The following is a 14336-nucleotide window of genomic DNA, read 5'->3' as shown; positions in this document are numbered from 1 at the left end:
CAGAAATGTGAAATAGGGAACACCTCCATTACTTGGTCTGTATGTGGAACACAAGCCTTCAATTTATGTTACTTTAGAAACTGAATCCCATCTCTTACACATGTATTGCTGTCTAGAAAGCAAAGATCCTTATGGCTGGGTGACTTGGGAGGAGTACTGCTGCTAGAAGGATCAGTGCCTGCTCTCAGGACTTTCTAAGCTCTTCTCCTCTCAGCACATTCCGCAGAAAGCCCTTCCTTCAGGCCATGACCTCAGCACTTCTTCAGATTAAGCCAGTGACTTGCTGTCCCATGAGATGCACTTCCAGAGAATAAGCCAATGAAACAGATCATCACACTTCATAGGGATGTGCTTCAATCCCTGACTCCCGGACACATGTTACTGCAGCTCATCACCCTCCAGCTCTGCTGAGAGCCCCACCAGCAAAGTGGACATTCTCAACTGCCCTGGACCATGGAAGATATCGATGAACATCAGCCCTTCAGAATCACAGAATCAATTAGACTGGAAAGGATTTGTGAGATCATCGAGTCCAACCTGTGACTGCACACCACCTTGCCAACTACAGGTGGGCACCAAGGGCCATTTCCAGTCTTTCCTTAAACACTTCCAGGGATAGCGACACTGCCACCTCCCTGGGCAGCCCATTCCAATATCTAATCACCCTTTTTGTGAAGAAATCCCTAATGCCCAACCTAAACTTCCTCTCGTGCATCCTGAGGCTGTGTCCTCTTGTCCTGTCGCTGGTTACCTGGGAGAACAGTCTGACCCCACCCGATACAACCTCCTTTCAGGTGGTTGTAAACAGTGTTAAGATCCCCGCTGAGCCTCCTTTTCTCCAGGTCCAACAGCCCCAGCAGCCCCAGCTGCTCCTCACAGAACTTGTGCTGCAAACCCTTCAAAGGGCCCAATCCATGGCGTAACTGCTCCGCCGTTAAACGGCACGGCCACGAGGTGTTCCTCGGCCCAGAGAAAACCCCCGGCCCCCAGCCGGGCGGGGCGCGGGAGGCAGCGCGGCCCCCGGGCGGCGCAGGTCGGGAGCAGCCCCGGCCGGAGAAGCGCAGGCGCCCGGCGCGCCGCCGCCGCCATGGCGCTGTCCCCGCCCGGCACGGGCACGGGCACGGGCACGGGCACGGGCACGGCCCCGCGCGCCGCCGAGCGCCCCCTGCCGGCCCCCGCGGGAGCGCGCGCGGCCGCTGCCCGGACCAATGCCCCGCCCCCGCCGGGCGGCCCCGACCAATCGCGGCCCGCCCGGCCGCGCGCGCACCGCCCCGCAGCCCGGGCCGGAACGCCCCCGGCACCTTTCGCGGCAGCGCCGTAAAGCGCTGCCGGCGGGGAGCGCCGGGGCCGGAGCGGCGGCGCTCACGGTCGGATGCCCGGGGGCGGCGGCAGCCCGGCGCCCGGCACGCAGGGGGCGGCGGAGGCGGGCGAGGCGGCGGCGGGCGGCAGGATGAGCCTGTCGCCGAAGGAGCTGTCGAGCCTGCTGAGCATCGTGTCGGAGGAGGCGGGCGGCAGCACCTTCGAGGGGCTCTCTAGCGCCTTCCACCACTACTTCGGGAAGGCCGAGCACTTCCGGCTGGGCTCCGTGCTCGTCCTGCTGCTGCAGCAGCCCGACTTGCTGCCCAGCCCCGCGCAGCGCCTCACTGCGCTCTACCTCCTGTGGGAGATGTACCGCACCGAGCCCCTCGCCGCCAACCCCTTCGCCGCCGTCTTCGCCCACCTCCTCAACCCCGCGCCCGAGCGCGGCGGCGACGAGGCGGAGCGCACCCCGCTCTCAGGTGTGTCCCGGCGCGGCGGGGAGCGGGCCAGGCGGGGCGGCACCGGAGCCCTCCTGGAGAGAGCGGTGGGAATCCCGCACGGCCGGCGCCTCTGGGCTTGGGGTCAGCCGGGCCGCTTGCTGGGACTTCATGGCTCTCTGCAGCTGCCTGAGGGGGCTCTTTAGCCTGGAGAAGAGCAGGCTCGGCTGCTTTTCGCTCTCTACAGGCGCCTGAAAGGAGGAGGCTGTAGCCAGGTGGGGGCCGGCCTCTTCTCCCAGGCAACCAGCGACAGGACAAGAGGACATAGCGTAAAGCTGAGCCACGGGAGGTTTAGGTTGGATTTGGGAGTTCTTCACAAAGAGGGTGATTGGAATGGGCTGCCCAGGGAGGTGGCAGAGTCACTATCCCTGCAAGTGTTTATGGAAAGACTGGACGTGGTACTCAGTGCCCTGGTGTAGTTGTGTAGTTGACGTGGTGGTCAGTCATAGGTCAGACTCGATGATCTCAGCGGTCTTTTCCAGCCTAATTGATTCTGTGATAACACAGAATTTTTTGAGAGAAAGCCATCACAAAAAGTTGGAGGTGATAGGAGGCTCCTGACAGCCTTAAAGCTGTGAAACAAAACTGTTAGAGAGAAATACATGAAACACTTTTTTCCTCTTCAGTAAATATGGACCTACCAGTGTCGAGTAAATCAGTTTCTAAAAAAAATAACCTGTTGGAGAGACTACAAGAGAGGATCACCAAGTTGGTTAGAGGGCTGGAGCACTGGAACAGGCTACCCAGAGAAGCTGTGGATGCCCCGTCCCTGCAAGTGTTCAAGGCCAGGCTGGATGGAGCTTGAAGCAACCTGGCCTAGGGACAGGTGTCCCTCCCTGTGGCAGGGGATGGGAACTAGATGATCTTTAAGGTCCTTTCCAACCCAAGTCATTCTCTGATTCTGTAAATTCAGGTCATACTAAATAGCTCACTTTTTGTCTGGATGGGAAATTGTGTGAATGAACTAGTATGAGTGACTTAACATCAGCTGTGGCATGTCATGATGTGTAGTACTAATCACAGAGACTGTATTTGGCATTAAAGCAGTTCTGTATGTGTCACACAGACTCTCCACCTGCACCTACCTTACCATAAATAACAGATGCGTTTGTCTTAGTTTTGCTTATTATACAGGAAGAGCATGGAAACTGTTAATGCGTCTACATTAAAAACCATGGATTGTTTTTCATTGTGTCTCCACAGGCTTCTTACCTCCCATAACTCCTCCAGAAAAATTCTTTCTTTCACAACTGATGTTGGCCCCTCCTAGAGAGCTGTTCAAGAAGACTCCTCGGCAGATTGCTGCGATGGATGTGGGGAACATGGCCCAGTCAGTGGACATCAGTGGGCTGCAGCTGGCATTAGCAGGTGAGGAAGGTTTGTCCCTCTGCTGCCCTTAGGGATGGAAGCTCTCATTGGAATGTGGCTATGGGCTACTTGAGAAACACCTGTCTGTCCTCAATATGGGAAAGTTTGAACTATGCTTTAAGGTCTTCAAGCCTCTGTTCAAGCACTTAGAGAAACTTCAGGCAGAGATTACATCCTAACTCTTATCCTCCTTAACAAGTAATTTTTTAAGCATATATGTAATTGCCTTAAATACAAGAATACTTTGCAAATACAGGAAGATTTTAATCTAAAGCTATGAGGGATTTTTTTAGGGATGAGTTTTTCTGGGGGGGTGTTCTTGGTGGGTTTTTTTGTTTGTTTGCTTTGTTTTAGTTCTTGGTGGAGTTTTTTTTTATATTTTCATCCATTTTCACCCTTTACAGTATTTCTTTTATGAAAGAACAAGCATAACTGTAATGCTGCTATTACATACCAGTACTTCAGCTGTACCTGGAAAATTGACTATTACAATTATATCTTTGTTTTATTGCAAAGTTAGGCCTTGCAGTCTTAGCTCAACAGTTGGAAAGAGATCCAGTTTTACTAGATTGAAAAGAAAAGCAGTGTGATGCTTATCCTTTGACAGGAGAGCAGCAGGAGGGACATGACTGTTCATGTCACATCTGGAATAAAGATGAAATATTATATATTGTTGGGAACAAGGAACCAGTTTAAAAACAAAAAAAAATTCCTTTTTCCCTTGGTACGTTGCAGTAGACCTGCTTGCTTGAAAACTGACCATCCCAGTTCTGTATCTGTAAAATGTGATTTATTGCTCTGAGGTTGGGCACCATTTAGATCTTCTGTGTCCTGCAGTTAATGTAGGTTTCTTGGTATTGTATCTTGGTATTGTCATTTTTTTTCTGTGGACCCTGACATTGACTGGTACAGCTGTGGTATACTGTCCCTTGTCTTGTGAGTCCTCCTTAGCTGCTGTTTCCAGACTGGGATAATTTGAAAATGCAAATTGAACACCCTAACGTGCCATTGTGGGTTAGACAAACTTTTCTGGTCCTTCTTATGTTCATCCTGTCTGTATTTTGTAGAATACCTTAGCAAATTAAAATTTTGCTCAGGTAACTTGTCGTTTTTAGTGCAAGGCATTACGTGTGATGCCTTAAGAAGCCTCAAGGTGCTTTTATTTGTTTTCCCTTTGGTACTGTGTTTGCCTTCTGAATAGTTTGTTCTCATTAAAGGTTAAATAATTGAATCACAGAATCTGTGGGGTTGGAAAAGACCATAAAAATAATCTACTTCCTCCTTCACCCACTGTGGGCATGAACATCTTCCAATAGACCAGGTTGCTCAAAGCCTCATCCAGCCTGGACTTGGACATTTCCATGGACAGGGATCCAAAGCTTCTCTGGGCAACCTCAAAACTGGTTGGGTGAATGTGTGCTCTAGGCCACATATTTTATTTTAAAATAGAGGATAATAATGGCTGAAAGTAGAATACAAAGTCATTAATGGTGCTTGTATAAAATTTATATCGTTTGTTTACATAATCTAGTAAAAGTACACAGTTGCTTACAAGCAGTTGTAGAAGTTATGTAACAGAACCAGCTGCATCTGAAAAAGCTCTGTGCTGTCTTTCTCAGAGTTCTTGCTATAGGTCCCCAGAAAAACTGTCTGCTTTCTAATCACTTTCTTAGAAGATAAATCTTGTTTTAAAATCATGATGTTTCTTCTCTTTGTTGTGTTTTGGAGAGTCTATGATTTTTTTCACTAGTCTTCAGTATATTTCTCCTAATGATTCAATATGCAAGATGAAGCTGGTGCAGGATGATGACACTAAGATGCAATGTTTGAGGTGTTTTGTTTACACCCTTTCCCCAGGATGTACAGAATGGCACAGCTGTAACACTTGGTAGCTCTTCAGAAGTGTGGTCCTTGAGATGAATTCAGGGCTGTTCAGAGCAGGATGATTTTTACTTGCTTTAGCACATACCTGCAAACTCAAATGAAATAATTTAGAAAGCATTCCATTTTTTCTATCAGTTTATCTCTCCCATTCCTTTTTTTGTAAAAAAAATAAAAACACTTATCCTCTGAATCTAAGCTCACTGTGACAGTTTATTTGCAACTCTTAAGGTGGATTTTCTATTTTTGATTTTCTTTTTTCGTTTAAGGTTTTCCACCACCACCCCCCAAAAAAACCAAACGAACAAATTTAAAAAAAAAAAAATAGAATGCTGGAATTGTGCATCTTGGGCATGAGTATTAATAGTTGTTCTGTTCTCTTTTCCCTTTGGTCTGCAGAGAGCTAATTCAAATGTTGGTACTGCCCTACAATATATGTTTGTTCATGTGGTGTGCTACCCTATCAAAAAAGTAATTTTCTCCTAGTTGCCGGGATAGGTCTCCTGGCAAAGTGTTCCTCAGTGTTTGTCTGCTACCCTTATTTGATGGGGGAGTAATTGACCTGGAATGAAAGTAAAGCATTAAATACATTGTCAAGCTTTCTTTAAGAATCAAAGAAACTTTCTTTTTACCTGTAAAAATAAAATAATAAGCTCCCTAAAAAAAACTTTTTGTTTAAAATTTAAATGTATTAGTTGAAGATGCTGTATTAGTTTCTGTTAAATCACTGTGTTGTAATTCTTACTTCTGCTTACCTGAAGCTGTTGATTCAGCCCTTATTCTTGAAGCAGTGAGGTTGAACTTCTGAGCTTCAATGCATATAACTGAGGGCTCAGAGAGGCTTCTCAAATCAGTGAAGTGAAATATCACTAATCATCTTATCTAACATCACTAGCAATTTCAGATTATGAGGTTACAAACAAATCCATGATTTACTGACTGATGGATTTAAGTCCTAGACTACTGATGAAAAGATAGAAAAAGGACACCCAATGCATCTTCCCCACTCCTGTACTTCTTTTGTTAAATCAACCCTTCTGTTCAGGGGCTAACTAAATGAAAGTAGAAAATACGTTTTATAAACCATCTCATTTGGACTTTGCCTTTAAAATGGGTTTTTTTTTTTTTAAGATTAAAAGTAATGTAGTTGTTGCCTTTAATAGAAAAATATACCCTGCTGTGGTGCTTTGGTGAGCATATATGCACATGTTTGCATTATCTGAAGTAGTTGGATAAACAGTAGGACAGAAAGCCAGAAAAATTAACAACTTTGTTCTCATGATGCTCTTGTCACTCACAGTTTTGGGCATCTCTTGCAGATTTGTTTGGAGTCATATGAAATAGTTTGTGTGTGTGTGGGCAGCTGGAAAGAGTCACCATGATTGCACAAAAAGGAGCAAGCACACTTTGCTTAGAAGTGTTAGGGTACACAAAATATAACAGCACTCACTCAATTAGCCAGGAAATTGAGTGGTGTTTAGTTTCATCTGGAACTTTTTCAAGGGATATCTTGTATGGTACCAGCAGTTTTGGACTTCAGATGGCTTAAGGCATAATCTGCTGCTTAGTGTTCTCTGTTAACAGGGTGGGGATAGGAATGTTAAGTGGTATTCTGTAGTGGGGATTTTTCTGCTTTTTGTCCTTTGGAGTTTTCTTTGCCAAAGCAATGGAAAACAGGATCTCTCAAAATAGTACAGAGAACACAGAAGATCAGCCGTTAAGTCTCCAGATACAGAAGAGCAATAGATTATTGACAGAAGGGCGCATAAAAATCTGATAATGCAAGCAATGAGGCCCATATTTTCCTTTCTGGCCAATTTGTTCAAGTCTTCAGCTGTATATACACTAACCTTAATGTTATGTTTCTGTAACTTGTTTGTGCTCTGTAATTTGGCCTCTAACAGGACGATTTTAGCCCCTTCCAGGTTTGCCTTAATGATGATGTCTGTAGAATCACGTAACCATTAAAACTCCATAGTTTACCACTAAAGCACTGATTCTGGCTTGACAGCAAATGTACAAGGAGCTCAGGCAATGCCACAGAAAGGTTGGGTAAATTTGAATAGCTGACTTCAGGTCTAGTATGACCATTATCTAGTATGACCAGCAGGTCTGTAAATGGATCTGTGTAGATCTTTCACTTTCCTTCTCTGAGAAATGATTACAAACCAGATACAGCACATGAACTCTTTGAGGAGTAGCATGGGAACCTACTAATGTGCTGCTTTTAGATGTAGATTACATCAGTTATGTGCCTGTTCCAAGGCCAAGACTACATTTCAGATTAACATCTATTTCTCCTTTATCCTTGCTGCATACCCTCTGTGCTTGCCTGTCAGCTGGCACTCAGACTGCTGACTGCCCAACTGTACTAAATTTCATGTTGATATTATCTGTTCAGGTTTTTTTAAGCCAATTCTTTTCTAAAGCTGCTTGTTTCTCACTACTTTTTGTATTCCAGGCATCTCTGTTCCAATTTTATGGTTTAATATTCCTCTTTCAGAACGTCAGTCCGAGTTGCCAACACAGAGCAAGGCCAGCTTCCCCAGCATTCTCAGCGATCCTGACCCAGATTCTTCCAACTCCGGGTTTGACAGCTCTGTTGCTTCCCAGATCACAGAAGCATTAGTGAGTGGACTAAAGCCTCCTATAGAAAGTAGGTGCATTTTCACATCTTTGATTTTGTAACTCACTACATACTGTGTTATTATAATTCGGATAAAATGTAATGGAATACAGAAATATTTTCAAGGCATGAAATGAAAATTAAGGTGAATGGAAGTGCAAAACTGCATCAGGTTGTTTCTAGATCGGATTCTAGTGTTCACATTTACAGACTTGTCTTCAAGCCCTTCCCTATGTCATCTGTTGAACAAGACACTAGTCTCTGCACTGAGATCTGCATTGGCTGGTAGCACCTCCCAAGGAAGCTGTTACTGTGGAAGGAAAAAAGACCACAGGATCAGTAACACAGTGATCTGAATCAAGAGGAAAAACAGGTGGATGCAATGGTATCACTAAAAATCAGAAATAAATGTTTTTCTGGGAGGTAAATAGGATTGTAATGCTGTTCTCAGTGTTATAATAGCTTAAAGAAATAGGAGCTTTTGGGGTGTCTTCTGTTTTTTACTGATACAGAACTGAATACCCAAAGCTTAAGAAAACATCTCCTATTGTTGCCTTTTTAGGTCACTTTCGACCAGAGTTTATCCGACCACCACCTCCACTCCATATATGTGAGGATGAATTGGCATGGCTAAATCCAATTGAACCAGATCACACAATTCAGTGGGATAAGTCAATGTGTGTTAAGAACAGCACTGGAGTTGAGATAAAAAGAATAATGGCAAAAGCTTTTAAAAGTCCTTTGACTTCCCCACAGCAAACACAGGTAAGGATGATGTGCTTTCCTGTCTAAAATGATTCTCTAAGAAGCTATTAACTGCTGTGTTTTATAAAAGTTTGAGCACTTTAATTGATCTGTGTTTGCATTCAGAAAACTTTTAAATAGTAAAAATCCAAAAATTTTGACTTGGGTTTGTCTGAATAAGGAAAATAATGTTCATACCATTGACTTGATGTAGTTACAGGTGAACAGAAGTGGCACTAACATGTTTCTGCATGGAAAAATCTTTGTATAACTAAGTTGCTCATGCTTCTGTAAAAGTTTTTGATAAATAATTACTTCAGAAATATCAACAACATTTTTTCCCCTCAATTTGATAATATTACCCCTGATTTCATTGGGCTTTTTTCATAATCATTATGCTGGCACTATAAAATTAACTTTATTTGCACTACTCTTTCTGCCAAGTGAACTTGAAATCGAGATTTCCTTCTACTGGACAGAAAACTAAAGGAGGCTGAAACTTTTCTTTCTTTTTTTTTTTTTCCATCAAAAAAATTCATCATGGATTTTTTTAACTCCCTTCTTTGCCATCCACGGATGAAAGACTCCTAAATGCATTAGTTTTACGGACACAGTTGCCATAAAACTTTTAAAGTTTTAAAGTAAAAATTTTAAAGTAGCCCTCCAGTGCTTTTCAATAGAGAAGCCTAAATCTAAAGGCCTATCATTCTCTTGGATCTTAGATGTGTTATAACAGTTTTTTCAAGCAGTAACATGAATATTTGAGGAAAAATCAAGTAAGGATTTTTTTTTTTTTCTTCACAGCTCCTTGGAGAACTGGAAAAGGACCCCAAGCTTGTTTACCATATCGGTCTCACTCCTGCTAAATTGCCAGACCTGGTTGAAAACAATCCTTTAGTAGCTATAGAAATGCTGCTGAAACTAATGCAGTCTAGTCAAATAACAGAGTATTTTTCTGTCTTGGTCAACATGGACATGTCCTTACATTCAATGGAAGTTGTAAATCGGTGAGTACGATCTCAAATCCAGTAAGGTTTTGCTGAGTGTGTAAAATGAGCAGTTTTGTTTTATCAGGATATCTGGAAATGTTCATTTTGATCCTTCTTGAGGCATCTCTGTGTGAGAAATAAAAGACTACAGTGGGACAAAGGGCACTTATTGTGAGAATCCTCCACAAACAGTTAATGCCACATGCCTAATCTGCTTAATTGCAACTTGTGTTCTTGATGCAGCTTAAGTGAACAAAAGGTGCTATTGTTAAACAGCTGCCCTGCTGTACATTCATGTTCTGTTTTCATTGAGAATAATTTCTGCAAATAGGTACCACCCATTTTCTTAACAGAATGCTAGCCCTTTAAATGGGAATACTTTTCAGACAGCTAATTCCCACAAATTTATAGAAACACATCTCTCCCACTTAAGTTCTTCCATTTCTTAGCAATTCCTGAATGTGAGCTACCAAATAAGCCTCAATCAGCAGTCCCTTTGAAGCAGAGTTGAATTGCACCTTAAATATCTTCTGATTAAAGAAACAGTTCCAAAATAAATGCCTCCCTACTGGTGCAGACTGACAGCAGTTACTGCCCTGAAATGGAGCTAATGATTGCAACATGGAGAAACAGTGGTGAGAGTAGAGCTTTTACCTGTGTCCAGGAGAGTACACCACCAGTCAGGCATGCTGGCTCTCTCACAGCATAGCTACCACAGGAACAACTTCCATCAGACTGCAAAGTGACTGTCAGTGCAAACAGGGGGAGACACTGATTGTTAAGGGAAATAAGACAAAAAAATTGAAACTAAAACTTTCACCTTTTTCCCTATTGTCCCCCTTTCACTATTTGAGGTAGGATTGATTTGAGTTACTTTGGTCAGAATGTGTTGTAACCTTGTGGCAGTTCTCCATTTAGCGTATGTTGTTACCTTAAGAGAGCTGTATTGCTCTTTCAGTTAACAAACAGTGGCAACTCAAATGTCAGATGTACTAGAAACCAGTCTAACTTAGCTTCTGTACTGTCATAGTTTAAAAAAGTTTTACTCTTAATTTAGAAATTTAAATGAGAAGAAATACATCTGGAAGCTGTAAAAAAATCAGTTCTGTATTACAGAACTGGGAATAAACTCATATAACAGGTCTAACTGATATGATTTGTTTTGCTACAGAAACACTACATTTATGGCTTCATAAACCACTGAATATGTTTTATTTGAACAGGCTTACTACTGCAGTTGATCTCCCACCTGAATTTATTCATCTTTATATCTCCAATTGTATCTCCACCTGTGAACAGATTAAAGACAAATATATGCAGGTGAGTGCTTCAATAAATTGGTTAGGAAAAAGTATCCCATATATTGCTCTGTGAAATATGTGCTATGATTTTAATAAGGCTGATAGCATTAAGTTACTCTGTTTTACTGCTTTTTTATTTCAAAGGCACTTCTTTTTTCTCCTAACACTCTCTGCTTTCCAAGCCTGTCATACTTGCATGCTGGTACTGAGGAAGTTGTAGCCACTCCAAGGATCCCTGACTAGGGAGGGTCAGGGGAAACCTGAGGAGGTTTACACACTTCTGGCATTCAGGGTTGTCCACATGCTGTGTGAGGTACTTCCTTCTCTCCTAAACTGATCTGTTGGTTTCACCAGGTGCCCAGCAGAACTTTTCTTGGGTATGTCATTAGTGAAAAACATTTCTGTGTTCAGTTTCTCCGAGGCTTTTTACATCCCAAGTCCTGCCTTAGCTTTTTCCTCTTGAAACTGAAGTAGTGCAGTGTCCTGAGTCTCTTGCAGCAAGACAACTGTTCCTTTCCCATTAAGCTTTTTTGGTGTCCTCTAGTACCTTCTCCAGCTGTACTGTATCCTTCAGCTACAGAAATGAAAGCTGTGTACAGTGCACAGGATAGGGTTGCAGGGTGGTTTTAGACAGCAGCAATCCTCCCATCTTGTTCTCAATCCCATTCTGATGATGACTGACCATGTGTTGTCTTTTGGTGGCTGCTGATGCTTCTCTGCTTTGTGGTTCTGCCAGACACACATGGGTAACTTGATCTGTGACCTGCTGAGTAGCTCTGCTATTACATTTGGTAGTGGAGTAGGAAAATAGCAGCAGACCTGGGCTGCAGCTGAGAATATGCCCAGAATGGGACACTGTGCTCAGAGAGGCTGCTGAGAGCACATAGCAGCTGTGCTTCAGGCACACAGGGGACAAAAAAAGAGCTCTGAGGGTCAAGGAACATACACTGATTACTAAGCAGCATGCAGAGCATGAGATCTAACATTTTTTAATCTGTATGGGCCCTCACAGCAGCTGAGACACTAGATATTTTGTTTAAAAAGCATGGTACAAAATTACTGTTGGAAATGATCCTCAGAGACTGGGAGTCAGCCAGTAATCTTGCATTTGTTCCTTTGCTGAGTTTCATGCTCCTGGATTATTAAAATTACTCATGTAACTAATTTGTGTTGCAGAGAAAGCATGTGATGCCTTTTGATTGCAATGAAGGAAATAAGTTGTTTAGTCTCTGAATTCTCTCATTACAAGTAGTAAATTTTGCAGTAGTAAGATCAGCTCCTGGAAAAATAGCTGATACCCGATTTTCCGTGTCAAATAATCTGAAATGCTTTGGACACTTAATCTGTCACATCCCTCAGTTTTGTCTGATAAACATTGTTCACATACATAATTGCTTTTAGAGAAAGGTTTGGGTTCAAGTCTTTCTCACAATGTGAAGTATGAGAGCACTTTAGTGATAAAGACTTGGTTTTGTCCTTGGGGAAGAATGTGCTCGTGTGTTAAACAGATGGTTGGTGACTGGATCGATGTATGACAGATTTAAAGTGCCAGTTCCTAAGCTTTCACTTCCAATTCCCATCGTGCTTTTCAAGGTGTTGCCTAAGTAGCTCTTAAGAAAGAGGAACACTTTTAAGATCCTGTCTTTTCTCTGGATCAGGCAGGAAATGAGCCATGAGTTCTTGGATTAGGTGTCCCTGGAATTTTTTTCCTTCTAACATAGAGCAAAAGGGTTACCTGCTGATTTGGCAACAGAGCACATTCCATGAAGGAAGTTTGGAATCAATTTGGTTGATGTCACTTCCTATCTGGAGTTCCTTGATGATGTGGTCATAAGAAATTTTAAGATGTGAAACTTGTTCAATTTTCTTTATGGTGCTATTGTAGAAAATAAGACTAAGCAAGACTCAAATGTTGACATCATCTTCAGCTATCATGTCTTCTTTGCCTTTATTCAGAGATTATTATATAATAAGTTAAGTATGGTGGACAGGTAGATCTGGTGCTTCATTTGTGCATGGGATTAATCCTGAGAAGGCTCCTGCATCAGGAAGTACAAGAATATAAAGCTGTCAATATTTTAAATATAGTAGTAGTGTGGGAAATGGAAGAGAAGGGGCAGCATGTACAAAGCTTGGGAACACAATAACTGCTGAAGCTAAAACACCTCACTAGTACTGCTGAGGACCAACAGTCCTTTAACTGACTTGGTTGCAAACATTTATTTAGATTATTAAACCATCTCTCTTATGTTTCAGAACCGCCTGGTCCGTCTTGTTTGTGTCTTTCTTCAGTCTTTAATCAGAAACAAAATTATTAATGTACAGGACTTGTTTATAGAAGTGCAAGCATTCTGCATTGAGTTCAGTCGGATACGAGAAGCAGCTGGCCTTTTCAGATTGCTGAAGACACTGGACACTGGGGAAAATCCATCAGAAACAAAAACATCAAAATAAAGTGACTGTCAGTGGCAAAAAAACCCCTCTTGCTAGTGTTCTATACCAATTAATTGTACATTTGAAACTTAAATCCCTGGATTAATTATGTATTATGTTAATTACATTATAAATAGCATTTTATGCATTTGAACAATAAATAAGGCTTTTTCTGATACATGTTTGGTTTTGTGAAATGTGTTAGGCCTTACACTATTTTTCACTATGGCTAAAACTTGTATGTGATATACATATCCTGAAATTCAGGCTCTAGTTCCAGAGATAATATAAAGGATACTTAGCATTGACAGCAAATTTAAGTATTAATCTGGCACTCACTGTCTTTGGGTCCAAAATCACTTGTATATAACTAAAGTCAACTTGTATCAAGGTAAGTAAGTTCCTTGTTTTACCTTTTGTTCACTGTGTAAGACCTTCTAGGAGATGGACAGAACTACTAACAATGTCTTCTAGTGAGTAAGGGAAAGTCTGTCTTGATATCTAGAAACAGCTACAGGCTTATCTTCACAAGGCAGAAATGAAGTTGGGTGCTGTAGGCTCACAGAAATATTCTCTCCTATCAAGACCACTGAGTATTTTCAGAATCATGCTAGCAGCAGTTGAAATACCATACCTTACTTGCTGGTAAAAATCTTTCACTTAGGAAAGAGGGTCACATTTCTTCCATAAAAATCAAAAGAATTCCAGTCTCTTCTCACTTCTGAATTTGCACAGTCAGTTGCTGTGTATATTCCAAAGTTAAATAGTCTCTTCCTTCTAGAGCACAGAGGCAGAGTGGCTTTCATGTTAGGTCCCAGCTATTAGGGAAACTGGGGAGCAAGTTTATCAGCTATAATTTTAAGCTGATAGTAGAGTAGCTGCTGTTATATTTAAGCCCTGAGACTGAAAAGGAAAGGAACTTGGGAAGTAACAAGTTCTAATTTAATACTGCTTGCTAAATGACAGTTGTTTTAAATCTGCATCTGCTTCTCAAAGTTTTAGGAACTACAAGATCAATAATGCAAAGTAAATACAGTCTTTCGGCTTTTTCTTTCCAAGGAATTTAGGATGTGAAAGTGCTTGGATTGATAGGATTTTCAGTCTCTTGTCTCATTTAATACAATCTTTCAGTAAAAAGTCTGTAGTCACCAGGGCTTAGACTCGTGCAGCTTTCCAGTTAAAGTGTTAAAAAAAGTAA

The 14336-nt window shown here is 42.2% G+C and overlaps 1 protein-coding gene across 1 annotated transcript; it reads left to right on the top strand.

Moving 5' to 3' along the window:
• Window positions 1-1283: 1283 nt before the first annotated feature.
• Window positions 1284-13316, top strand: CNOT11 (CCR4-NOT transcription complex subunit 11). The gene is made up of 7 exons (XM_054654569.2): window positions 1284-1778; window positions 3000-3164; window positions 7549-7701; window positions 8234-8436; window positions 9220-9422; window positions 10628-10724; window positions 12962-13316. The coding sequence occupies exons 1-7, from the start codon at window positions 1373-1375 to the stop codon at window positions 13157-13159; spliced, it is 1425 nt and encodes a 474-aa protein (XP_054510544.1). The 5' UTR covers window positions 1284-1372; the 3' UTR covers window positions 13160-13316.
• The last annotated feature ends 1020 nt before the right edge of the window (window positions 13317-14336 follow it).

The sequence above is a fragment of the Agelaius phoeniceus genome, chromosome 2 (assembly GCF_051311805.1).
Source record: "Agelaius phoeniceus isolate bAgePho1 chromosome 2, bAgePho1.hap1, whole genome shotgun sequence".
Taxonomy (NCBI): domain Eukaryota; kingdom Metazoa; phylum Chordata; class Aves; order Passeriformes; family Icteridae; genus Agelaius; species Agelaius phoeniceus.
Note: the sequence above shows the minus strand (reverse complement) of the source record. Positions and strands in the feature narration are given on the sequence as shown.